This window comes from Acanthochromis polyacanthus, chromosome 15, assembly GCF_021347895.1.
Source record: "Acanthochromis polyacanthus isolate Apoly-LR-REF ecotype Palm Island chromosome 15, KAUST_Apoly_ChrSc, whole genome shotgun sequence".
Taxonomy (NCBI): domain Eukaryota; kingdom Metazoa; phylum Chordata; class Actinopteri; family Pomacentridae; genus Acanthochromis; species Acanthochromis polyacanthus.
Window position 1 is genome coordinate 32,018,257 of NC_067127.1, and position 27,708 is coordinate 32,045,964.

Genomic DNA, 27,708 nt, shown 5'->3' on the forward strand with positions numbered 1-27,708 from the left:
TGGAAAAAATGTTTCCAATTCACATCTAGCAAATAGAAAGCAACAAACAAGAAAAGCCCTCAGAGAGCGCGGTACACCGCTCAGGCTGTTCATTCTCCTATTTGTCATTGTCAGAAATGCAGTATTTTATTTCTCAAATTCAGCAAACAGAATGACCTTGTGCTGAGCACAGGCGTGTGTTATGCATGTGTACGTTATGTACGGACACCGAATCATGTGACCTAAATATGTAGCGGGTGGCAGGAATTGATGGGACTCAGAAACACCCCCACAATTTAATCAGTTGTTCCTTGTATCATTTCCGATGGATAAATCCCGATAAGTCCACAGCAGTCGATTTATAGTAGGATCGCAATCATGTCATCATCATCAGGCAGCTGATGTAATGTTCACTTGTTGTCATAGTTACAGTGATGCCGTGCTGCTATGTCGCAATGATACAGAAATATTTAACAGATCCATGGATCCACACTATACACTGCATCACTGCCAAAATCTAATCAGTTGGTTCTTGTGCCATTTCTGACCTTCCCTGAAAATTTCATCCGAATCCGTTTGTCTGTTTTTGAGTAATGCTGCTAACAGACAGACGGACAGACAAGACAAACCAACGCCAGTCGTCACATAACTCCACCGCATTCCTTGGTGGAATAACAATCTTGTTTCTGGTCACCTGATAAATCTAACTCCAATATTGACTCTTTCTGCTTTTTATCATTTTCTGAAGAAAATATTTGGCATTTTATCTGTTTAGCAGCCACTCTCTAACTGTCCTTCTGCTATTTTCTGTTTTATCACAGCTTTTACTGCTGCTTTTACTAAAATGTGGGTTAATTAGTGCAGCAACAGTGAATCGCAGCAGTGAAATTGTGAGTTGTAAAACTGAAACAATGAACTGAAAGACTGTTATATGATCAGTAGAGCTGAAGGAAATCTCATAATTCTCTGAGTGTGTCATTTTCAGTGACTCCATTCTCATTAAAAGTTGTTTCTGTGTCAGTCTAAAAAAAAAAACTCATTAATGCGGATTTAAAGTTGGAGTCACAGTAATCATAATAAAGTGAGCACCTGACTGAGACCAGAAAAACACCAATGGCATCAAGAGAATGATGTGTTTAGCATTTTCTACCAATTTAATAGCTGCTGTTATTCATCCAACCACTTTTATTTCTTCTTTACACATAAATCAATGTATCTCTGGTAGTTTTTAGCTTTTCACAGCTGCATTCTTTTGAATAAAACAGATCACTGACATCAGTTTGTTCTTGTTAACCCATGTCAATTTGGAAATGATACCAGGCTGCAAATGTTGGCATTTCAATGATTCACACATGCTTTTGGTTACATTTTGGACATAGATTATGTTATTTACTTTAGAATTCAGCCCTTTGAACACCAAAACCTGCCGCTATTACTGTGAAGCATGTTGTCTTTGAAAGAATTACCAAAATTACACCAACTCTCAAAGCTAGTAACTTTCACAACAGAAAAAAAAGTTTTGTATTCAATTTTCCCACAGTCCTTGAACTATTCATCTGTGACTGGCGTTTCATGTTGAAAAGCGGCACTAAACCTAAGCTTAAAAACATCATATTTCATGCAAATAACACGTCTCATTTAAAAATTTGCCATACATAAAGTCATTAACCAGATTCTGTGGAAAGACTAAAATTCTGCATTTCTCACTGCCATTGATGAGTGAGCTACGGCCAACAGTCATGTGACAAATATTCAGAGATTATTTGGCTGAACTGCAGGCAGTGTTGACAAAAGGCAGGTGGAAATAAGCACAGAAAGAAACAGTATCTATTGTATGTACAGCCACCATTTATTCCAGTAGGTTTTGTGTTTTTGTCAGAGAAATTCAACTTTTGTTGTCCTATTTTATGATTTGTGGCATCATAACTGCCTTATACTGCACAGCAGACATTTCTGAGTTCCCTCTACTTCTAGTTATGGTTGTGCTGTTTCCATAGAGGTGCAGGAGTTTATATTTCAGTGAAAAATGAGTCCACGGTGAGTAAACTCGCTGGCAGGTTTGAAAGCTGTCTCTAAAATTACACCATTTATCAGAGCTAGAGACTGGAAAAACAGAGAGAATGATCTGTGACATGCTGTTCTATCAAGAATCTTAACCAAACCCAACCTGAAAAACATGTTTTTTCATCAAATTCACTTCATTCTACGTGTTTTGTTGTACAATTTGCCAAAAATAAACCATTTGCACCAAATCCTGCACTCACTGATGCCACCATAAAGCCTTTTATGACTCACCAGTAGTAGATGTTCAATACAGGTATTTTTTAATTACTACAAGACGAACAAACACTTAGAGAGTGTTCACCAAGGCTGCTCAGTCATTGTATCATTCCTGGCAGATGAAATCTTTAATTAAAAAATGACCATGCTCTGAGCACAGGCATGAGTAATGCTTGTTCTTTACTGATACTAAATTACGTGGCATGCATTGATGGGACTCGGAAACACCCCCACAATTTAATCAAGTGTTCCTTGTATCATTTCTGACAGATAAGTCCGCAGCGGTGGATTTGTAGTAGGATCGCAATCATGTGATCGTCAGCAGTCAGCAGATGTAGTGTTCACTTGTTGTCATAGTTACAGTGACGCCGTGCGGCTATCTCACAATGGCACAGAAATCTTTAACAGATCCGTTGATCCAGACTGTAAGCCGCATCACTGCCAAAATCTAATCTCTTGGTCCTTGTGTAATTTCTGACCTTCCCTGAAAGTTTCCTCTAAATCCATTAGACCATTTTTCAATAATTTTGTGAATAGACAAACGTACGCCAATCGTTACATAACTCAGCTGCTTTCCTTGGTGGAGTAATAATTGAAGAAATTCATGATTTATGGCATTAAAGCTTACATAGAACATCTTTAAGTTTTATCTGTATCTAGTATTGGTTGCACTGTTTCAATAGAGATGCAGGACTTGATATTGCAGTGAAAAATGAGCCAACAGTGAGTAAAAAGGCTCAGTAGTACAGCCTCGGCTGCACACTAGCTTGGTGGTTAGCACTTTCGCCTTGCAGCTAGAAGATCCTTGGTTCGCATCCCAGCCTTCCTGGGATCTTTCTGCATGGAATTTACATGTTCTCTCTGGGTTCTTCAGCTTCCTCTCACAGTCGAAAAACATGCTCAGGTTAACTGGTAACTCTAAATTGTCCGTAGGTGTGAATTGCTTGTCTGTATATGTAGCCCTGCAATAGACTGATGACCTGTCTAGGATGTCACCTGCCACCCTAAGTCAGCTGGGATGGATTCCAACCCCCACCTCGACCCTAATGAGGATTAAGCGGTGTACAGATAATGGACGCATGGATGGATGGAAGTGCAGCATCACTACTGGAGTAGTTCTGTATTTGTAGACAAACCTGCGTATATGCAGTGATTCAGTCCTGCAAGTTTAGTTCCCACAGACAGATACCGGAGATAGATGCAATTACACACTCAAGCCTGCACACTCAAATACACACAAATGCATGCGCACTCATACATGCACACACTCACACACACACAGAGTCTGCACTGATAATGAGCTTTGGTGGTGTACTGATGCGTGTGTGCTGTTGGCACTGCTCTGATAGCACGTCAAATACAAGTTAATGAGAGAGTTGTTGTGTTTAACCACTTTTCTGGTGTGTGTCTGTGTGTTCCTTGGTATACTGGGGTGTGCATATAAGAGTGTGCACGTAACTGTGTGTGTGTGTGTGAGCATCACACAACACTGTGGTGTTGTAATGACACACTCGGGGGACAGGCCTGTCAGAAGACTCACTCCACTCCACTCATTGATCTCTCTCTCCTTCACACACACATGCAGAATAATAACCATTAACCAGTGGCTCAGAACCTCCACACTTCCAGCCAATCACAGTCCAGCACGATTCGCCGAGGTGCGTTTACCTCAGCTGGAAAGAAAAGAATCAAAGAGCAGAGACAAAACTCGGAGGGAGTAGCCAGGAGAAGCTCCTCAGCTGCTGTAGTGAGATTCAGCTTTTCAGGAATTTGGAGCTTTTTAATGAAAAATATCTCAGATATTTGATAGATAAATATAAAATTTCACAGATACCATTTTTATCATAAAAATCATGTAATATAACAATAAAAGTCTATGATAACATTTCAAGCAAATCAAATGGTCAAACCGTTGTTGATTGGAGATGGAATATCTAACCTTTCTATACTGGTTTCATTTCTATAGTTTTTCTTCACTGTGGGTCTGTATGTGATGAGAATATGTGGGAGTGAAGAAGCTCCTCTTTCTCTTTAGGAAATTCAAACACTAGAATTACTGTGTTCCTCTTTAATCACACAGAAAGTCTCACAGCAAAACCACCGCAGATAAATCACACACACATGCATATACATCCACTCACGGTTTCCAAACCCCAAGGCTCCATCAGCCTCTTCTTATGAATATAGTTGACTCCAAAGCAGGCAGAAAGTGCCCTGGACAAATATGGAAATGCACCACATGCTAATGTGACTTTTCAAAACAGGCAGGTATTAGGCAAATCCAAAACACATGGACACAAGGCAGGAATATGTATTTGAATTCGTTGACATCCAAATCTTTCTGAATTTCAATGAGCATCGCGGTTGTTTAATATCGCAGGATTACAGTGTGTGTAAGAGGTTTATATAGTTTTCATGGAAATGCAATCTCAAGTGCAGGATGTAATTTAAAGGGTCAGTTAACACAAATTATTGCAGATATTTTTTGGTTTGATTTGCCATTAATTATATATATATATATATATATATATATATATATATATATATATATATATATATATATGATATTGTGTCCGTCATTACAGTGGAGGTCAGTTGACAAATTTATATATGTATACAGTATGTATGCAAAGACATTAAAAATTCAGCAGCTTTGTGTTATTCCAAAAATAATCACAATAATCCTCAAAAGCACACCGTCAACAATTTTGATGTGAGCTGCTGTCCACTGTCGTCCCAATGAAAATGGATGAATTTTATCAATATAATTCTGTTAACCTTTGTTGTGTTGGGACAGAAGTAGAAATCACAGATTTATTTGTAAAAAGAGAAGAAGAAAGTAAGAAAATGTGGTTAAGTAGCTGCAGTTTTTAGGTTTAAATGAAAATGTTTAATGTAATATGCACTACCCGTCCAAAAAGATGTGGCACACTCTAATATTTCATTGGACCGCCTTCAGCTCTGAGAACGATTGACCGTGGCATCATTTCAATAAGCTTCTCCTATATTATGGCAATTATTTCTGTCCAGAATTGCATTAATTTTCTGCCAAGATCTTGATGATGGGAGACTCGGACTGCTGCACAAAGTCTTCTCCAGAACATCCCAAAGATTCTCATTGCATGTGTGAAAATGACATCTCATGCTCCTGATCCACTCATTCTCAATGCGAGCCCCATCAATCCTGGCATCGTCGTCTTGGAACATGCAGAATGCCATCAGGGAAGAAAAACTCCACTGATGTAAAGACCTGCTCATTCAGTATATTCAGGTAGTCAGCTGACCTCATTCTTTGTGAACATAACGTTGCTGAACCTGATCAATCCCAGATCATAACCCTAACCCCCACAGGCTGATCGACACTAGATATGATGAGTTCATCACTTCATCTGACTCTCTTCTTACTCTGATGCTCCCATCACTGTGGAACAGGGTAAATCTGGATTCATCAGACCACATGACCTTCTTCCATTGCTCCAGAGTCCAATCTTTATGCTACCTCACAAATTGAAGCTTTTTTTCTGATTAGCTTCACTGATCAGTGGTTTTCTTAGAGCTACAGCTGTTTAGTCCCAATCACTTGAGTTCTCTTCGCATTGTGTGTGTGGAGATGCTCTTACTTTCATGATTAAACATAGCCGTGAGTTCTACTGTTGATTTCCTACATCTGATCATCTGAGTGTTTTCCGACCACGTTTGTTCTTCGAAGATGAGGGTTTACCACTATCCTTCAGGTTTTAATAATGGGTTGGACGGTTTTTAACCTGATTTTAGCAGTTTCAGAAATCTCCTTCGTTGTTTTCTTTACTTGATGGAGGCCAATAACTTGATTCTTGTGAAACAGATTAACATCCTTTCCACGACCACAGGATATGTCTTTCAACATGGTTGTTTCAGAAATGAGAAGCTCCTCACTGCATCAGCTAGGGTTAAAGAAGTTGTTGCAGCTGAAACATATTCATCACTGCAGTAATTATCCAATGGAATGCTCTTACCTATTTCCTGAGTTAAATCCTGACTGTATAAAGAAATCTTTAGAAAAACAATAACTGATATTTACAGTAATTATTGCAGACTTAAGTTGGGGATTTTTATGTTTGTTTCAAGTCAAATTGCAACAATTATAGCAATGCAGTGGCAGATGGGCGCCTCTTTCCATCTGAGATTCACATTCATATAATTCTAATTTCCAAATGTTTCGCCTTATAACTCGGTGCCTTCGGGATTTCAGACTCGAGCGTCGAGCTGTAAAAGTTTATAGTGATGACATGTGAAAACGGTTAAAACTCTTAATGCGTCTAAACACAGATGGGGCCTCATCATGAAACAACCAGACTGCAGGTTGTGTTTACCCATTGTGTTTCTGTACTTACATTTTTCCTCGACCACGCTTGGGATGCTTTGGCTTGTTCGTGTTCGGGTCTTTATGCAGAGGCCAGCAAATACATCATGATTTATAGACATCATTCCACCCAAGCTTTGGCTTTTTTTCACTTTTTTTCACTGTAGCACTGAAGCAAAGGTGTAATAACAGAATACAGGTTCTCTCTTTCTGTACTACCATGCTCGCTACACTTTTTACATCCCTATTTTTGCTCTGAATTCACTATACTGTACACTGGAGCCATTTATTATTCTGTCAAACCTACAGCCTCTACACACACACCGACACACACACACTTTTACACCCAGAACCCAAAACTGGGCTTACATTTACGTACAGCATGCATCCTGAACACACAGATTTAGCGTGCAGGTCATTAGAAGCAAAGGGGATTAAACTGTCCTATCTGTGGCCAAAAAAGCTGCTTCACAAAGCTCCAAACCCATAATCAGATGATTAATTCAGCAAATACACAACAAAAATATGAGATGCTCACATGCTGATTGCAAGGTCTGCACTGAGAAGCAGCAAATCAACTCACGGTGGGTTTGCAATCAGCAAAAGTGATAATCACTTCCGATCTGTTTAGAAATTTACCTGAAGAACCAGACACAGAGGACACGGTAAGGACTGTTAATGTGCTGCACTGAGAAAGTCTTATTTTCCATTATATAATGCTTTAAACCAGAGTACGCACACAGTTGTCTTCTGATAATAAACGGATAGATTGGGTTGGTTATTTCTGCATCCTTACAGAGTTCTGAGTTCATTTTACCTCATCATAATGCACTCTATGATTAGTTTCACCCAAGTCTCATCTCCTGAGTTAGTTTCCTGTCTTCTGTGTTGCAGCTAAACATTCATGTACACGGTTTTCTTTAACTGTTGTAGGGATCATTCTGAAAGACATTGACGAAAAGCTTGTTTTGTCGGCTATGATTTCAATATTCCTCTATTAAAAACCCAGAGAAGCAGTCACAGTTACAGCCTCTAACCTTCATTTACCCACGTTGAAAGTGTGTTTGTAAGTGTGTGAGAGGGAATCAAAGACAGTGTGTTTGAGGGTGTGACAGCTTCTGAATGATAAATCTGAGATGAAATCAGAGTCTGGGTTTGACTGTCCCCCTGTGCTCAGCCTCCTTCTTCTGAGTGTAAATATCGGAGGCTTTAAAAGTTTAACAGGCTCTCAGGGTAAACTCTCCAAGGTTATTGTATGTTTTTCCAATTCAGCTTTAGTTTCCAATCTGCTCTAAAGATCAGCACCAGGCTGTCATGAAGGCGCAGACTGGATGTGATAGTTATTGGAGGTTTTAGTCACAATGTTTGAACACTGATGTCGTGTAAACATATCGATCATTTTCCATCTAATTATTGTGCAGAATGTTCCATCGATTGTTGATCACAGCAAATTAATTACTGCTGATTCTCCCTGTCCGCTTTAGTTTCAGTGTGTTGAGGCACAACGTGGTAAATCTTTATTAATTTTCAGTGCAATCTGTTTGCATTCACAAAAGTAGGACTACAAATATGAATCTTTTTTTTCTTTTTGTCTTTCTCTTGCAGGCTCAGAAGTTGAAGTCAAACTCGAGCGTTGATGGTGTCCTTTGCGTGGTAAGTTCATTGTCAGTTATTTTTTCAAGATTTGGGTGTGAAAAAATGAGTGAAAAAGTTGTTTTTTTAACCCATTTTCATCAACCGAACCAAGTAATTTTGCCACCTAAACCCAACCAAAGACTGACTGAAAACAAAAGTTAAGGTAACAGGAGTTGAATTTTGGGAATTCTATGGAGACCGGGTTGTGACTATCATAAGACGGTACCAAGTTGTCGTTTAAAGCTGCCATACCCTTAATTATGCATAATTTTGAGCCTTTATGCAATTTAAACAGGTAAGTTGTATAAAAATAGTGCTTTTTTTGTACCAGAATGGTAATAACTGTTGGAAAGTTGGACATTTTAACTTTGAAATGGGGATCTATTGGAGTTAACTCCATTTTGGAACAGTTTGATGCACTTTGATGTTTATTGTTTGCTTGTTTGTTTGATCGGTCGGTCGGTTGGTTTTGAGCTCCAGATGTTGTTGCTCATGTTAAACTGCAAAACAGAACTCTACTTCTAACTGAACTTCCTGCCAATTTTGGAGCAACTGCATTTACGTTTGCAACACATTTTCTCTTGGGGATCAGTAAAGTATTTCTTATTCTGTTGTATTCTAGTCTATTCTATAACTACATGACAATGAGTGAGACAGAGGGGTCTATTTAATTAGAACAAGTGGTTTAAAGTTAGGCAGAACACACGTGCCAAGGAATGTAATCCACCATTTTACTGCCTTGTAAACCATTATTTTCATTTTCTTTTTATGGTTCCCTACAAAACTTTCTTTTAAGAGGTATTCAGAGTGAAACTTTCACATCTTTTTAGCTATTTGTTGCACTCGTTTTGCACTAAAAATGTCATCTGTAAGGCAGGCAAATCTTGATGCTAACTCAGTCTTCAAGCGTGGTTTTGCAGAAAATAAAGGTGCAATAATAACCAGAGCAGCAACTTGTTTATCGTCAGTCTTTAGAAGCTGATTATTGAAGTATGAAATGATATATTGGTTTTATAGGTCAAAAGTGCCATCAAAGATTTGTCTTTAATTTGAAAAAATATATCGCAGCCTGTAAAAACTTTCACACAACTTGTGCTGGGAGATGAAATCTCAAACCGTTTCACCGTTTTATCTCTAAAAACAATTTGATTTAAGACCACGAGGCAATCGCTGGAGTTATCAAGTCATCACAAAGTCTAATCCGACCTCGCTGTTGGAAGTCTGTGACCTCCTTCTGCCAGCGATTGCCACGGCGATCCCTCCTGCCTTCTTTGTAAACTCCTGTTCTTTGTAGTTCCTTTGAGCCTGAAATGGGATCGTTGCTTATCTGGTGGCTTTTAAAGTTCACTGTAAATGTCATTGTACAATAATAAGGCACTGTTATGCACTGGACTGACATTTAATAGAGGCAGGGCCAGGTCTGGGGGAGATGACCCAGCCGTTAGCTTGGAGCTTTATTAGCAAACCAACGAACGGCAGTAGAGCTCTATATACACACATTTACACATGGTGGCACATGCAAATTCTAACACACACACAAATGTACTTTTCATCTTCCCACTGTGGCATTTTAGCTATAAAACAACCTTTTGATGTTTTTCTGTGTCATACCAGATGAATATATTGAATGTTTTTTATGGGTGAAATTAAACAGCCTAACTTCAGGTGTCACACGGAGGAATAAAGTGCAAATCACTGTGGTTTGGCAAAATAAAACAGCTTTCTGCAGTGTAGTGCATACATAAATACCCCTAAACACCTGAGGAAAAGTGACACCGATACTTCGCTTGAAGAGCTTGGCAGCATTTTACGTTATTGTTGTTTACGTTGATCATCATTTATCAAGCTGTCCTGAATAAAGATCCCAGACTGCGCTGTGGATCGGATCCAGAGGAAGCTGCCACAGCTGATTTATCAAAGTGGCTAATGTCACAATCTGGAGATGCAGAACAGGTGTTTCTGAACACACACAGTTTTCAGTGAAGCTGATCTTGAACGTAATGCTTTACACTCAGGTTTTCAGATTTTTCCCTGTACACCAGTTTGGAATATGTTGAACTTACTAGTGACTCGGTTAGAAGCAGACTGTGGCTCAGGTGGCAGACTGAGTTTTCCACTAATCGCCAGCTTGATCGCTCCTCCTGTCCACATGCTGGAAAGTACTTAGACCAGAACCTTACACTGGTTTTCTAGTGTTTATGTGAGTGGTGAGAAAGTCCCATTCATGTTAAAACTTGTCATCATTTCTGCAACAATGTGACTTTGATTTCAGGGAAACTATCCTTAATCTTTAGATAGAAGATGTTTGACTCTTCTGTTTCAAATGACTGCTAGATATTAATAAGTATAACTGTGTAGCATCAGTGGCTTGGTCGTTAGCACTTTCACCTTGCAGCTAGAAGATCCCATGTTCTCCCTGTGCATGCAGGGGTTTTCTCCGGGTTCTCCGGCTTCCTCCCGGTCCAAAAATATGCTGAGGTTAATGGATTATTCTAAATTGCCTGTAGATATGAATATTAGTGTGATTGCTTGTCTCTATATGCAGCCCTGTGATAGACTGGCGAGGGTTTCCTCTGACTTCTCCCCTTGTCAGCTGAGATAGACTCCAGCACCCCACAACCGTAATGAGGATTAAGCGGTGTATAGATATTGGATGGATGGAACTGTGCAGCATGTGAATGGTCCCTTCTTTTCTTACGAAGAGAAAAAGTTTAAAATGGTTCTGTTGTTTCAGTTTGGACCAAAAATGCTACTGGTTCTTGGCCGCTGAGTTATTCCACACCCTACTCAGGTCAAAGACAATGATGATCAGATAATCTGACCTGTTTACAGACACTACTTTGACCACACTACAAAAGGCCACCTTAAAAAACCTTATTCAAATGACATAGTGACACAAGATGATCTAATAGCCATCCGACAGGCCCAGCATAGATGCAGTCCCCTAAAATGTCCACCAGCTTCACCGAGCCCTTCAGGAAAAGTGGGCCAATAGTTCATAAACATCGTAAACCTCATTAACCATCCGTTGCAGATGTGCAGCTCTACATGATGCAACTTGTGGACACTCACTAACTTGTGATTTCTTGTCTATGACCCTGCTCTCCATCTTCTCATTGTTCTTTCCAAAATACTTGTTTTGTTTCACGGTGTTTATTCTGTTGTAAAGAAGCTATGTGCTCGAACAATAACAACCCATTACCCTAAAGAGCAAGAATGAAAAAATGCATGGAATTTATCACTGTTACATGGTGACTTTACATAGTGTTGCGTTAATGATCAGGTTGAAGAATCGCTTGTTTATGTGTCCTTGGACTTGTTTGAAATAAGAAATCAGCAAAGAAAACTTTTTTCCCATGTTCTTCCTGCATAAATTACATCTTGCAAACATGCTAGCATATTCAACAATGTAATGATGCAAAAAAGAATAAAGCTATTTTTAGGTAAAAAGTAAGCATCACCATCTAGAGATCATTTTTATTCCGCCAGTAGTATTAGTACGTTACCATATTAGCATGTGTTAGCATGTATGCAATACTGAAAGAACTGGTCTGAAAAACAGACTGTTCAGTTAACTATTTGCATTAGTAGCAGCTCAGATGAGTTTCCTCTGAGTTAACTTATAACTTCTTGTTGTCAGACAACTACTTGCGGTGTAAAATACTAATACACCAACGTTTGAGTGTGTGGGATGTCCAGGAGTCTGTTGTCCTGAAGTTAAGTTACTGTTTTGGAGTGTTTTTTGTAGCTACATAAAGCTGTCTCTGTTTTATCTGCCTTTTAGGACCCTCAGATAGACGGTCCAAGTACGTCCAATGCCATCCTGAGAAACTGGGCTGCCTCCAGACGGCCTGCAGGCCTGGCCTCGCTGCTGCCCCCGCTGCTCTGGCTGTGGTACTGCAGCCTGCCAGGGGACTTGTAGCCGCCTCGCAGCAACAAACTACAAACGGACTGACAAACACACATTTGTACAAAAGAAAAAGCAAAACAAGAAATTATATCCTTTCTTTTCAGTAATACCTGTTGTACTTTTATTTTCTCCCTGGATTCATTCTCTCTTTTGATTCCTACTTCGATTTTTTTATGGATTTTCTGAGAAGCTTTGTTGTTTTATTGTCTTTTTTGTTTTTTTAGCATTGCAGCTGTGTGCTAAAACGGTGATCTACTATACATGTTAACTCAGTTTTTGGCTGTGTGTTCACGTTGGGCTAGTTGAAAAAAAATACAAATAAAGGGATTTGCAGCGTCTATTTATTCTGCTCACTTGGGCAGAAATGAGAAAATACTCTAGGACTACATTCCAGTAAACCACAGCTGGTGGCTCTTGGAACCGCAATGTAAATTAGCATCAGTTTTCAGAGTTGTCAAATCAGTTTCCACCCACGTCTGTTTGTGTGTTGAGGCTATAGGTGGGATCTTTCGCTTAAAAGTCACAGTCTGTTCAGTAACTGCTACATCCTATCACTTGGGCAGCCTTTTAGGTGTTATTCAGTCTCCTCTGTGGTGTGTGTGGCTTGATAATGACGTGATCTGGTATTTTACATTCATATGAGCTGAATGAAAGGTCCACCCTACCTTTTTTTTTCCCTTTCTTTCAGGACGAACACCAAAAACATCTGAGTAGTCAGAACATCTGCGCCCAAACTGTCTTTCCTGTAGCTCGTACTGAACACACATTGCCGCTGGCAAAAGCACACAAGCAAAGTCCCACAAACACATACTGCACATTTATACACATTCAGACAAAAAAACACAGTGAAACACACACAGCAGCAGGGTTTCTGCTCGCTTTTCCTCCCACCTCGGTTCAGCTAACGGAGTGCTGCTCACAGATCACAGGACAGTTCGCTGCTGCAGATGGCTGAATCCACTCCGCTCATTAGTGATTGTACATACGTGTAATTGTCCCAGCCATGTTTTAGTGTTTATTTTTTTGGATGAGGTAACAGAGAAGCTGCTGAAGTTTCACCTGAATGATCTTGTTTTTCTTTTTTTGTTTGGTTTATGTACTTCGCTGCATTGAGCCCACAAAAACAAGAGCTGAGGAAAATCACGGGCTTATTGTTGTCAAGTGCATTCGGCTTTGACTCAGCCTCCATTGATCCAAAGCATCCTCTTCTGTCGGTTCTGTGTCACGACTTATTCCCTCAATTGTGAAACTCTTGAAGCTTTGGTGGGGAGGAAGAAGGAAAATTTGAACCAACCGCTTGCTAAACCGCCTCGCTGCAGATGTTGAGTTTTGTATTCTAGCACAGCATGCACAGTTTACCTTGAAGAATAATAGAATTTAAAGCAATTTTAGCTGGTGGTGGTCAGTTTTGTCAGCTATAATATTAGCTGTCCCTTGTACATTTTAGCTAACTAGCTAAACAAAAGGAATACACTAATAAACAAACTTTAAATAATGCAAAAACTTTGTAACACCTCACAATAAAAGCTCTGCTGAAGCCTGTTCTGTGGTTGGTAGGAAAGCAGTCAGCATCCATGTACAAGCCAAGGACAGAAAGGATGTTATTTTGTTGTGATGCCACTATGTGCAAGGCAAATGTGAGGAGGAAGAGGAAGGATTTTGAAGGTTAAGGACTACAACCTTGATAATACTTCCCTGCAGATCCGTATATGAACAGCTGGAGATACTGCAATCTATATTATACTAATTTTGAGTTTCAGTTGGTTTGAGTTTCTGTCCACTGCTTCATTTGCTCCATTCATGCTCTGTAGATCTACATAATCTGTGCATGCAAACTGCTGTGCTTTTGTATTGTAATAGTGCTGACACAAATTTCAGACTCTTGTATACTTGAGTAGAAGACAAAATGTATTTCACATGGTCCCATATGAATCCTTGCTTACTCCCTGACATGGAACAAATAACACTAAATAATCAGTTTTGTCAACATATTTTGGGTTTAAAACCTCAAACTAATCAAGAGCATGACAGATCTGCTAAAACTTTGCTAACCATAAGGACCTTCTGATGTAGATTTTGTCAGTTCTTGAAGTTCATGAAAGTCCGTACGCAGTCCAAAATTTGTGTCCAACCAGACATCCTGCACAGCAACAAGCTACGCTACAACGACATTAGTGTATATAGTCTGCAACAGTGTGTATATGTGGATGTCTGGAGTATAGAAGCTCTTAGCTGACTCTAAACAAAGAAGAAAGTAGTTAGGGTAAGGCCAGAGTTTTTACTTTTGAGTACATGAGGTTCCGTGAGACTTTCTAAATTTTGTGCACCCCAAAATTTGCGTCTGAGTGGACGATCCACACAGAAACTACACCATAAGGACAAGTGTAAATGCTCAGCAGTAGCCTGGATGCATGGCCTACCAAATCCAAGCAGACTAGAAAGTAGTGTAAGTCTAGTGTTTTTCTTTCACTGTCCACAAAGATCCACAAAAGACCTCCAGGGTCCATGTGACACAAATTTCGTTAGTTCTTCTAGACTGCTTTGGTCCGTGCAGATGCCACCACAGGATATTTGCCTAAAACTGGATAAGCTACTACATCACTAGGGCAACAATGTGCATGTTTTGCAGTAGCACATAGGCAGAATATTTGGATACAACCTAGTTTGCATTTATAGGTCAGATTGGATTGCTTGCAATGGACTCAAAAGTACACCAACATACAGTGTCCAAATGAGAAGTTGCTTTTAAAGAAGTAGATGATGGCATTCAGGCACTGCTGGAATTTGAACCCAGGATCATTGGTTTACAAGACAGCCAATTTTACTGTCTAAGCCACAGCGCCTTGCAGTGGCCTATGTCTACACAACATCTACAACGTAGTATAATCAAGGCTTCAAGCTCTGATGTGACCTTGTGACTCCCAAATTAAGGCCATTTTGCTAATTAAGTGCTGGATTACAGCTGTATTCAATAAGGAAGGTATGCTAACTTTACCATATATTGGATTGCTCGCAGTGGACTCAGAAGTACACAAACATATGGTGGCCATATCACAATCATTCTATTGATCTGAAATTGCTTTAGACAAGTGGATGGTAACGCAAAGGGACTGCTGGGCCTTGGACCCAAGATCTCCTGTTTACGAGACAGGCACTTTGACCAGCTAGGCCACAGCGCCTCATCGCTGTATGTGTCTATACGACGTCTACAACGGAGCATAATCAAGGCTTCTGGTTGTGATAGCATGTACAGATGTGAACTTGCAACCCTAAAACGAAGGCGATTTTGCTAACTGCTAGATTACAACTGTATACAGTAAGGAAGGCATGCTAACCTTAGCATCTTGTAATCTTCAAATTATAAGACAAAACTAGCGCCACCCTTCCAACTTTTTGGATTCATGTTGACACAGCCTCGCCTCTCCAACATGCTGAACGCACTCCAAAGCTTGACAGACCCGCTGTGCTTAAAGCTCAAATTAGCTGCTCGGGGCGTAAGTTTAGCAAACGGTCAGCTTTCATCTTTCTTTTTATTTCATTTCATTTATGTGTAAACCATTAAAGCATTTTGTATGTCTGCTCTCGAGGACTGCTGGGAAAATAAATAAAAAATAAACAGAACCACGGCATCGCAATCACACTCTCAGAAGTAGGAGAGCATCTGTTTCCATCAGCTTTTCACACAGAGGCATATGGTTTCACACGAATCCTCCCCCATGGCCAACCCAAGCTTTTAATTTTGACAGACTTTTCCCTGCAGCTCGATCAGGACGTTTACATACATCACCGTGGCATGTTCAGCAAATTCCTTTTTAGCCATTGTGGACGCTGATGGGAGCATTTTACGACTCGCTGCTTGGGTTTATGTAGCTTCTCAAAACACAAGTAATGTATAGTAGAACTTAAATGTTATTTACCAAGCATAAACATGGTATATGCACTGTATGTACTTGGCTGAAACTATGAATTGGACAAATAAATGTCTGATGATATTCTATTTCAGAGCATTGTGAGCTATTTTGACATTCAGATACAACATAGAGTACATTGAATAAGGCAGAATATTGTTTTTTATAACAACTTAAATGTATATTTCTCCGAGTATGTACATGATTATGGAATATTATTGCATCTGAGTCAGAGGATATCAATGTAACTCTCCTATTGTGGTTTAAAAAAACGACTGTATTTCCATATTGTTTTGTACCATAGACTCATTAACGCTTAAATATAGTATTGATTTTTTTTGGCTAAGATTTACACTTATTTTTCTATCTTTTATTAAGTTTTGCTGTTTTGATGAGTTGAAGTGAATGAGACAGACCTGAAACAGATTTTTCTAAGAGCATTTGATGTGTAATTATTTTTTTTCCTGCTGAAATAGTTATGGCGATGATGGGTAGAAGTTGAGCAAGAAAGAAAATGCATTGCATGAAAAAGAAAGTGAATCAACATTTAGAGAGGAATATATTCTGTGCCACGCCTTTAGAGGCTTTTTTTTGTTTTTGTTTGACCAGACGTGGGTAAACTTGCCACAGATTGAATGTGAGCAGTTTGGATGGAAATTTAAAGAGAAATGTTATGAGTTACGACTGCTACGTAACGAATGTTACGAGTTGCTGACAACATTTCTCGGAATTGTGTCTTAAAAGTTAGTTTGATCGTTTTATTTTTGAATCCCAGCGTTCATATCTTCACAGGTCCCTAAATTACGAGAGCAAAGTTTATCGAGGTGGTTCTTTGCAAAGTTCAGAACAGGAATTCAATTTTGAAAAGTTAAAAAAACGTTTTTCTGTCCTTCACCATCTCATCTGCTGTTTCTGAAGATGCAGACTTCCTTGGCTATCTGGCATCATTAACTTCTTAGCTTGTGAAAATGTAAAATCTATTGTACAAAAGTTATAATTAAAAACTATTAAATCACCTGGACTGTTTGTGGCGTCATTTGGTTCGAACAAGTGAACCCGGTAAACACGTCCTCCATGGAGGAGGCAGAGCCTGAAGACTCGGGGGGATCTTCGTCCATATCCGTGGCAGAGGTCGCCGAGGTAGTTAAGAAGCTCCTCGGTGGCAAGGCGCCAGGTGTGGACGAGATTCGCCCTGAGATGCTGAAGGCTCTGGACATTGTTGGACTGTCTTGGTTGACACGTCTATACAATGTCGCGTGGGCATCGGGTACAGTACCTGTGGAGTGGCAGACCGGGGTGGTGGTCCCTATTTTCATAAAGGGGGACCGGAGAGTGTGTGACAACTACCGTGGTATCACACTTCTCAGCCTCCCCGGGAAAGTTTACTCTCGGGTGCTGGAAGGGAGGATCCGACCGATAGTCGAACCTCAGATTCAGGAGGAGCAATGCGGATTCCGTCCCGGTCGTGGAACAGCGGACCAGCTCTTTACCCTTGCGGAGCTGCTGAGGGGGTCATGGGAGTATGACCTGCCAGTCTACATGTGTTTTGTGGATCTGGAGAAGGCCTATGACCGTGTCCCCTGAGGCTCTTTGTGGGGTGCACTGCGGGAGTATGGGGTCGCGGGCTCGTTGCTACGAGCCATTTGGTCCCTGTATGACCAAAGTGAGAGCTGTGTCCGCATACTCGGCACTAAGTCAGACACGTTTCCGGTGGGTGTTGGATTCCGCCAGGGCTGCCCCTTGTCTCCAGTCCTGTTTGTGGTTTTCATGGACAGGATTTCAAGGCGCAGTCATGGTGGGGAGGGTTTTCGGTTTGGGGGCCTCGGGATCCCATCTCTGCTTTTTGCGGATGATGTGGGTTTTTTTTTTTTTTTGTTTTTTGTTTTTTTTTTCGGATGATGTGGTTTTGTTGGCGTCCTCAGACCATGACCTCCGGCACGCACTGGAGCGGTTTGCAGCCAAGTGTGAAGTGGCAGGGATGTGGATCAGCACCTCCAAGTCCGAGGCCATGGTTCTCTGCCGGAAACCGGTGGATTGCTCCCTCCGGGTTGGGGGGGAGTTGCTTCCCCAAGCGAAGGAGTTTAAGTATCTCGGGATCTTGTTCACGAGTGATGGGAAAATGGAGCGGGAGATGGACAGGCGGATTGGTGCAGCGTCAGCAGTAATGCAGGCATTGTACCGAATCGTCGTGATGAAGAGGGAGCTGAGCCGTAAAGCGAAGCTCTCGATTTACCAGTCCATCTACGTTCCAACCCTCACCTATGGTCATGAGCTTTGGGTAGTGACCAAAAGAACAAGATCGCGGATACAAGCGGCCGAAATGAGCTTCCTCCGTAGGGTGGCTGGGCTCAGCCTTAGAGATAGGGTGAGGAGCTCAGACATCCGGAGGGAGCTCGGAGTAGAGCCGCTGCTCCTTCGCATCGAAAGGAGCCAGTTGAGGTGGTTTGGCCATCTGATATGGATGCCTCCAGGGAGACTTCCTTTGGAGGTTTTCCGAGCACGTCCGTCTGGGAGGAGACCCCGGGGTAGACCCAGAATTCGCTGGAGGGATTACATATCTCGTCTGGCCTGGGAACGCCTCGGGATCCCCCAGGAAGAGCTGGAAAGCATTGCTGGGGGGAGGGACGTCTGGAACGACCTGCTTCACCTGCTGCCTCCGCGACCCGGCCCCGGATAAGCGGAGGAAAATGGATGGATGGAAGTGGACGGTAACGCTAAGGCACTGCTGGGATTTGAGCCCAGGATCTCCTGTTTACAAGACAGGCACTTTTACCATCTAAGCCACAGCGCCTCATAGTGGCCAATGTCTACACAAAATCTACACAGCATCTACAAATAATATAAATATAAATATATATATATATATATATATATATATATATATATATATATATATATATATGTATGTATATATATATAGTATATAATAATAATAATATCGTGTTTTTAGACATGACTTAATAACCCCCAAATTTAGGCTATTTTGCAAATTAAGTGCTGGATTACAACTGTATAAAATAAAGAAGTCATGCTAACTTTAGCATAGATTGGATTGCTTGCAATGGACTCAAAAGTACAACAAATGATGGTCATATCATATCAGGATCTTGTGTTTACTAGACAGGCACTTTGACCAGCTAAGCCACAGCGCCTCATCGGGGTCTCTTTCTACACAATGTCTATGACGTCATATAATCAAGGCTTTATTTAGCTAATTAAGTGCTGGATTACTAATGTATACAACAAGGAAGATATGCTAACTTTAGAATCTTGTATTTTCTTTGTTTTCCAAATTCTAAGACAAAACTGACGCCAACCTCCCAATTTTTGGGATAAATTTTGAATAATCTATGGTACAAAAGTTGTAATTAAAAGCTGTTAAGTCACCCAGGTTTTACCAGCTAAGCCACACCTCCTCATAGTGGCTCATGTCTACAGCATATCATTCTCTGATAACATGTGTAGACGTAAACTTGCAACCCCAAACTGAGGAGATCTTTCTAGTTAAGTGTTAGATTACAACTGTATAGAGTAAGGAAGGAGTGCTAACACCAACATACTGTGTCCCTCGATCTAAGAGTGGAAGTTGCTTTAGACAAGTTGATGGAAATCCTAAGGCGCTGCTGGGATTTGAACCCACGATCTATTGCTTACTTAACAGGCACTTTGACCAGTTAAGCCATAGAGCCTCTCTTTCTACCCCATGTCTACAAAGCCTATACACATTATCAAGACTTCAGGCACTGATAATGTGTATAGACGTGAACTTGCAACCCCCAAATTAAGGTACTATAGCTAATCAAGTGCTGGATAACAACTGCATACCCAGCTTTTACTAGCTAAGCCACAGCGCTTCATCGTAAATGGTTGTATTTATATAGCGCTTTTATCCAAAGCGCTTTACATGATACATCACATTCACCCATTCACACACAGATGGCAGGAGCTGCCACGCATGGGTTGCTAACCACGACCCATCAGGAGCAATTAGGGGTTAGGTGTCTTGCTCAGGAACACCTCGACATGAGCAAGACTGGCCGGGGGATCGAACCGCAACCGGTTGTGAGATGGCCACTCTACCCACTGAGGTATGGTTCATGTCTACACGACATCTACAACGTAGCATAATCAAGGCTTCAGGCTCTGACAGCGTGTTCAGACGTTGTTGAGCTAACAACCCCCAAATTAAGGCCATTTTGCAAATTAAGTGCTCGATTAATACTGTATACAAAAAGAAAGGCATGCCAACTTTGGCATAGATTGGATTGCTTTCAGTGGACTCAAAATCACACCAACAAATAATGGTCATATTACAATTACTCTATTGCTCTGACAAAAGTTAAATGGTAGCCCTAAGGCACTGCTGGGATTTGAACCCAGAACCTCTTATTTACAAGACAGGCGTTCACAACTGTACATCTCTACACAACAGCAATGTCACATGGAGATTTTGCAAATGAAGTGTTGGATCACAACTGTATATGATAAGGAAGGTATGATAACTTAAGCATGGATTGGGTTGCATGCAATAGACTCAGAAGTACACAAACATATGACATTAATGTCAGAATTACTCTGCTGATCTCAGAAGGGAAGTTGCTTAGCCAAGTGGATGGAAATACCAAGGCGCCGCTGGGATTTGAACCCAGGATCTCCTGTTTACGAGACAGATGCTTTGACCAGCTAAGCCACAGCGCCTCATAGGGGTCTCTTTCTACACAATGTCTACAACATCTTTTAATCAAGATTTCAGGCACTGATAACGTGTATAGACGTGAACTTGCAACCCCCAAATTAAGGCACTATAGCTAATCAAGTGCTGGATTACAACTGCATACCCAGCTTTTACTAGCTAAGCCACAGCGCCTCATAGTGGTTCATGTCTACACGACATCTACAATGCAGTATAATCAAGGCTTCAGGCTCTGATAGTGTGTTTAGACGTTGTTGAGCTAACAACCCCCAAATTAAGGCCATTTTGCAAATTAAGTGATGGACTACAACTGTATACAATAAGGAAGGCATGCTAACTTTAGCGTAGATTGGATTGCTTGCAATGGACTCAAAAACACAGCAACAAATCATGGTCATATTGATCTGACAGAAGTTAAATGGTAACCATAAGGAACTGCTGGGATTTGAACCCAGGATCTCCTGTTTACTGAACAGGCACTTTGACCAACTAAGCCACAGTGCCTCACAGCTGTGCATCTCTACACAACGTCAATGTCACAGGAAGACTTTCCAAATTAAGTGTTGGATTGCAACTGTGTACGATAAGGAAGGTATGATAACTTAAGCATGGATTGGGTTGCATGCAATAGACTCAAAAGTACACTAACATATGGCATTAACATCAGAATTACTCTGCTGATCTCAGAGGGGAAGTTGCTTAGCCAAGTGGAGGGTAACACCAAGGCACTGCTGGGATTTGAACCCAGGATCTCCTGTTTACTAGACAGGCACTTTGACCAGCTAAGCCACAGTGCCTCGTTGGGGTCTCTTTCTTCACAATGTCTACAACGTCTTTTTATCAACACGTCAGCTGCTGATAATGTGCGTAGATGTGAATTTCCATCCATTCATTCATTCTCTATACACCGCTTTATTCTCACTAGGGTCACAGGGGGTGCTGGAGCCTATCTCAGCTGACTCGGGCGAAGGCAGGGGACACCCTGGACAGGTCACCAGTCTGTCACAGGGCTACATATACAGACAGACAATCACGGGCAATTTAGAGTAATCAATTAACCTTAGCATATTCATGGACTGTGGGAGGAAGCCAGAGATTTTGTGAATTGAGTGCTGGATTACAAGTGTATACGGTAAGGAAGGAATGCTAACTTTAGCTTAGATTGGAATGCTTGCAATGGAACCAAACAAACACCAACATATGGTGTCCCTTGATCTAAGAGTGGGAGTTGCTTTAGACAAGTGGATGGTAACACAAAGGCACTGCTGGGATTTGAACCCAGGATCTCCTGTTTACTAGACAGGTGCTTTGACCAGCTAAGCCACAGCGCCTCATGTTATACCACCTGTTTTACAGGCATCTGCTTTCTTTCTGTTGGCTGAACAGAAGTCTATGTTAGTTTAAATAGGCTTAATTATTTAACAGAACATGATATGGATGCTGACATTTAGGCTATGTGGATAAAACAACTGCACAGTCAAACAGCCACTTAATATTTAGGCTACTTTACAATGTAAAACATGATCAACATGAAGTACCTCCATGAGATAATGCCGAGGTCTTACCTGTTTGAACAATGTTTTTATATTTCATCTTAAGCTGCTGCCACGTGCGCTTCTCCCCCACGGGATTTCTCCTAAATGAAATAACTTAATTCAGACAGTTTTCCATGTATTATTATTACGATTGCAAAGGACTACATTTAAACTTACGCATTGACCCGGGCAGCAATGTTCTCAATGCCGTCTCCCTCTCTTTTTTGCTGCAGCGGTGTTGCACTTCTTTCTAAAAACGTGTTCAAACTCGCCATATGAGCGCGTTAAAAATTTCCAGTTCAAAAACGCAGCTTTTCGCTTTCCCATTGCCATGGTGACTCGTTGAATCGGGGTTCCATTGATGCTGTCTTTTCAGAGTTATGGTACATGCTACTCCGAGTTGATTAAACCAACTCAAATCAGCCGTTGTGAAACTGAAAACTCAGAGTTTTCTATTTCAGATTAGATCAACTCAGAGTTGAGGATCAAACTCAGAGTTTCTTGAACCTGCTTCGTGAAACAGACCCGACGTCTACAGCGTAGTGTAATCAAGGCTTCATTCTCTGATAACATGTGTAGACATAAACTTGCAACCCCAAACTGAGGAGATTTTGCAAATTCACTCCTGGATTACAACTCTATACGGTAAGGAAGGAATGCTAACTTTAGCAGGGACTGGAATGCTTGCAATGGAACCAAATGAACACCAACATATGGTGTCCCTTGATCTAAGAATGGAGGCTGCTTTAGACAAGTGAATGGTAACACAAAGGCACTACTGGGATTTGAACCCAGGATCTCCTGTTTACAAGACAGGCGCTTTGACCAGCTAAGCCACAGCGCCTCATTGGGGTCCCTCTCTACACAATGCCTACAACACCTTTTAATCAAGACTTCAGGCACTGATAACGTGTATCGACGTGAACTTGCAACCCCCAAATTAAGACACTATAGCCAATCAAGTGCTGGATTACAACTGCATACCCAGCTTTTACCAGCTAAGCCACAGCACCTCACAGCTGTACATCTCTACACAATGTCAATGTCACAGGAAGATTTTGCAAAGTAAGTGTTGGATTGCAACTGTATACAATAAGGAAGGTACGCGAACTTAAGCATGGATTGGGTTGCATGCAATAGACGCAAAAGTACACTAACATATGGCATTAACATCAGAATTACTCTGCTGATTTCAGAGGGGAAGTTGCTTAGCCAAGTGGAGAGTAACACCAAGGCACTGCTGGGATTTGAACCCAGGATCTCCTGTTTACTAGACAGGAACTTTGACCAGCTAAGCCACAGCGCCTCATCAGGGTCTTGTTTTACACAATGTCTACAACATCATATAATCAAGGCTTCATTTAGCTAATTAAGTGCTGGATTATAACTGTATACAACAAGGAAATTATGCTAACTTTTGCATCTTGTATTTTCTTTGTGTTTTTCAATATAAGACAAAACCAATTTTTTGGATAAATTTCGAATAATCTATGGTACAAAAGTTATAATTAAAAACTGTTAAATTACCGAGCTTTTACCAGCTAAGCCACAGCTCCTTATAGTGGTTCATGTCTCCACGACGTCTACAACATAGTATAATCAAGGCTTCAGGCTCTGATAGCGTTTTTAAACATTGTTGTGCTTACAACCCCCAAATTAAGGCCATTTGGCAAATTAAGTGCTGGATTACAACTGTGTACAAAAGGAAGGCATGCTAACTTTAGCATAGATTGGATTGCTTTCAACGGACTCAAAACCACACCAACAAATGATGGTCATATTACAATTACTCTATTAATCTGACAGACGTTAAATGGTAACCCGAAGGCACTGCTGGGATTTGAATCCAGGACCTCCTGTTTACTAGACAGGCACTTTGACCAACTAAGCCACAGCGCCTCACAGATGTGCGTTTCTACACAACGTCAATGTCATAGGAAGACTTTTCAAATTAAGTGCTGGATTACAACTGTATACGACAAGGAAGGTATGCTACCTTAAGCATGTCTACACGACATCTGCAATGAAGCATAATCAAGATTTCAGGTTCTGATGCTGTGTATAGCCGTGAACTTACAACCACTAAATTAAGGGCATTTTGCAGCCATTTGCTGCTGGATTACAACTGTATACAGTGAGGAAGGCATGCTAACTTTAGCATCTTACTTTTTTTTTGTATTTTTCAAATTTTAAGACAAAACTGAGGATTTGTTTTGACTCTAATCTGTCGTACAAAAATTAAAATTTAAAACTGTTGAATCACCCAGACTGTTTTCATGTTGTTTGGTGACATGAAGGATTACAGAAGAGTTTAAAGTCATCTGGAGTGAACCTGATAAGACCTGAGTTAAAGCTGGTGACCTAAAGTCACCCAACCAGAAGAAAAGATAACGATACACTCAGCTTTTTATCTTTATTTGGAGGAGTTACAATGGACAAATACTGCAAAATCACAACAAGAAAAGACAAAATCTGCACAGTAATTTATTAATTATTTGTACTTTCAAGTCAGACTAATATTCCTTTATTATATTTTCAATTCATAATTTTATTTTTCACTCCTTTTATTACCATAAATATTTGTTGTAATTTTTCTTGTGTGTGTTGCTATACACTGAGGCCTTGATTTGTTTTTTTCATATTAGAAGAATCTATCTGTGAGACACAATAGTAAGTAGTCAAAATAGTATTAAATGTTAATTTAGGAAAACTAAGTCCAAACTATTTACCATTTGTCCAAAAAAAAACATCCAAAAAAATAGAGAAAATCAAATCAGAACTGAAATGTAGAATCTACATTGCTGGCCGACACTGACTGAATTTGAAAAAATTTAGAATTTTCAACCATAATGTACACTGATTCAATACTTTTTCAACGATCATCTGATAAGTTTGTCTACATGCCATTAAATGTTGAAATAGTGTCAGTGAAACATTATTTATTCAACTATTTTTATCATTTACGGCCAACTGATTTTTTTAAAAATTCAAATATATATACAATAATTTCAGATTTTAACACTTTGAACACATTGTCCCCTGCCTTCGCCCGAGTCAGCTGGGATAGGCTCCGGCACCCCCCGCGACCCTAGTGAGGATAAAGGTATATAGAGAATGGATGGATGGACCAACATATGTGGCCATAAATCAACATTTAATTAATTTGTTTTGCTGTCTTTGAACTCGCAGTTGTGGAGCTCAGCAGTCTCCACCCCACCAGGAGGCTCAGTGACCCAGATCAAGCCCACCTGAGGCCGCAGACAGGCGCATGCTGGACGGAGCCAGTCATGGTGGATCTTTCTGTGGTGACTTCTTCTGCTGGTTCCTGCTCTTTTTGACAGTTTTTCCTCATAATTAAATGAAATATTCCGTACTGCTTTGGGAGAGAACAGCAGGCGGATTTGTTGGATTAAACTGAAGCTGGACTTTGGAGACACTTGGACGGGTGAGTTTTGGATGCGCAGAAACTTTGTGTTTCTGGTCTTTAAAGTGAATCTGAAGCTTGAATCTGCCATCAGATTTCGAGGTGCCTACAGGTTGCCCATGAATAACACAAATATCGGAGGTTTTGTGTGTTATTCAAGCTGCTATTCTACTTAGCAGATGTGCATTTTAGATGGTCTCTGTGCGTCATCGCGCACCGCTTATAGAAGTTCTCATCGATGGAATCTGCTGGTAGACTGGAAGTGTGTGGATATAAGAGAGTTTTTTTTTAAGGAAGACAAAATTGGATGTGGAGTTTTTCTTTTCTTTTCTTTTTTCTCAAGCAGCTAATTATTCTTATCCTCATTTACATATCAGGGAACTTCTCCTTTCTAGTGTCTGTATCTCTTGTCCTGGAATGATTAAAGGATCAATCACCTTAATTATTATTAAATAAACTTAATAATGAACATTTAAATGAGTGTAAATAACCTGTAAGGTGCAGGAACAGTCCAGTTCCAGTTTTTACACTCTTAGAAGCTGGAGAACCTCGAGAAACCTTTTGGGATTCTCACCAAAATGGAAAAATGCGTCATTTTGGGGCATTTTACGTCCCACCCAAAAAATTTCAAATAATCCATGAAAAAACTAAAACATGCAACTGTTGTGTAAATGTACTTGTGATAAGACCAAATCTAAATAAATAAATAAATAAAATAAAATAAAAACTAGGAGAAAATAATATTTGAAAATATTTTTAAAAATAACAAATAAGTCTGGAGTTTCGGCTAAAATGGCATTTTTCTCTTGTCTTCTTCATTTTTATGTTTTGGACATTTTTCAACTTCCATTCTTCCTTTCAGGACATTTTTCTGCTTATATTCTTTGTTTTCTGCTTACATTATTATTTTAGGACATTTTTCTACTCATTGTCATATTTTTAGGACATTTTTCTGCGTACGTTCATATTTTAGGACATTTTTCTGCTTATGTTCACAGTTTTAGGACATTTTTCTGCTTATATTCATATATTTGGATTTTTTTTACTCACATTGATATTTTTAGGACGTTTCTATACATATGTTCATATTTTAGAACATTTTTCTATGTGCGCTAATATTTTTAGGACATTTTTCCACTTACATTCATATATTTGGACATTTTTTTGCTCACATTCACATTTTAGGACATATTTGGACTTGTGTTTATATTTCAGGACATTTTTTTTCTTACATTTATGTTTCTTCTTCTGCTTAAATTTCCAAGACTGTAAATCCTCACAGCCCCTTTCTAGTTAATTCTCGTGGTGAAATACAGATGAAAACAGTTCTATATTTTACATGAAGTAATATAAGGAATTATTCAAATTAGAGCTCTGCTGTTCTTTATCGAACATATATTTGTAGTATATATTTTTTGGAAGTTATTGAGCTCCATCAAGAGATGAACTGCAGAAATCCCCCTTTAACTTACCAAGAAACCCTCCGATGCTGCTGTTTTATCCTCTAAACAGAAGCTCAGCGGCTGTTTCTGACCTGGAGCTTCATTTCTGTTTGTCCCTCTTCACATCTGCTGTAAAGAAATCGTATAAAACACCTTAGCGCTGGGGAAAAAGTTCATTAAAACCACCTTCATGTAAGATTTCCAAGAGTTACAGAAAAGTGTGTTAAAGAGGCTAAAGAAGGGCGGCGGTTTGTGTCCCAACGTGTGGTTTGAAGTGCTTTGATAACGGCTGACACCGAGGACATCTGCAGACTATGAATAAAACATTAATGTGAGACAGAAGCGGGCTGATGGGAAAATTGTCTGATGCGCGCATCATCATCAAATGTCAGAAAATGAGTCTGACATTTGGATGTGCTTTCTCGTCGTCGCTCAGCTCGTCCATTAGCCGAACTCCATCCAGCGCTAATACGGAACAGACAGGAAGTGGTGGCAGCGCTTGTTCAAGAATGTGTGAAGTTAGAAAATGGACATAAATGCCACCAGAGTTGTTGCAGAAG

General features: G+C 40.2%; 1 protein-coding gene and 8 non-coding genes across 10 annotated transcripts in view; 1 reads left to right on the forward strand and 8 right to left on the reverse strand.

The window, feature by feature from the left end:
* The window catches only part of gfra1a (gdnf family receptor alpha 1a), a 148,575-nt gene extending 131,506 nt beyond the window's left edge, over positions 1-17,069 (forward strand). For both annotated transcript variants that reach the window (XM_051959753.1, XM_022205909.2), the window contains exons 9-10: positions 8,207-8,254; positions 12,021-17,069. In XM_051959753.1, the coding sequence (XP_051815713.1) occupies positions 8,207-8,254; positions 12,021-12,158 (186 nt within the window). In that variant the 3' untranslated portion in view covers positions 12,159-17,069. The remainder of the gene's footprint in view (positions 1-8,206; positions 8,255-12,020) is intronic.
* A 1,702-nt stretch (positions 17,070-18,771) lies between these two features.
* Positions 18,772-18,845, reverse strand: trnat-ugu (transfer RNA threonine (anticodon UGU)). The gene has a single exon. It is a non-coding gene; the product is annotated as a tRNA-Thr (tRNA).
* A 1,833-nt stretch (positions 18,846-20,678) lies between these two features.
* On the reverse strand, positions 20,679-20,752 carry trnat-cgu (transfer RNA threonine (anticodon CGU)). Its single transcript has one exon. It is a non-coding gene; the product is annotated as a tRNA-Thr (tRNA).
* Positions 20,753-21,177: 425 nt separating this feature from the next.
* Positions 21,178-21,251, reverse strand: trnat-agu (transfer RNA threonine (anticodon AGU)). Its single transcript has one exon. It is a non-coding gene; the product is annotated as a tRNA-Thr (tRNA).
* Positions 21,252-21,470: 219 nt separating this feature from the next.
* trnat-agu (transfer RNA threonine (anticodon AGU)) lies at positions 21,471-21,544 on the reverse strand. The gene has a single exon. It is a non-coding gene; the product is annotated as a tRNA-Thr (tRNA).
* A 460-nt stretch (positions 21,545-22,004) lies between these two features.
* Positions 22,005-22,078, reverse strand: trnat-agu (transfer RNA threonine (anticodon AGU)). Its single transcript has one exon. It is a non-coding gene; the product is annotated as a tRNA-Thr (tRNA).
* A 974-nt stretch (positions 22,079-23,052) lies between these two features.
* On the reverse strand, positions 23,053-23,126 carry trnat-ugu (transfer RNA threonine (anticodon UGU)). Its single transcript has one exon. It is a non-coding gene; the product is annotated as a tRNA-Thr (tRNA).
* Positions 23,127-23,514: 388 nt separating this feature from the next.
* On the reverse strand, positions 23,515-23,588 carry trnat-agu (transfer RNA threonine (anticodon AGU)). Its single transcript has one exon. It is a non-coding gene; the product is annotated as a tRNA-Thr (tRNA).
* A 519-nt stretch (positions 23,589-24,107) lies between these two features.
* trnat-agu (transfer RNA threonine (anticodon AGU)) lies at positions 24,108-24,181 on the reverse strand. The gene has a single exon. It is a non-coding gene; the product is annotated as a tRNA-Thr (tRNA).
* Positions 24,182-27,708: the final 3,527 nt, after the last annotated feature.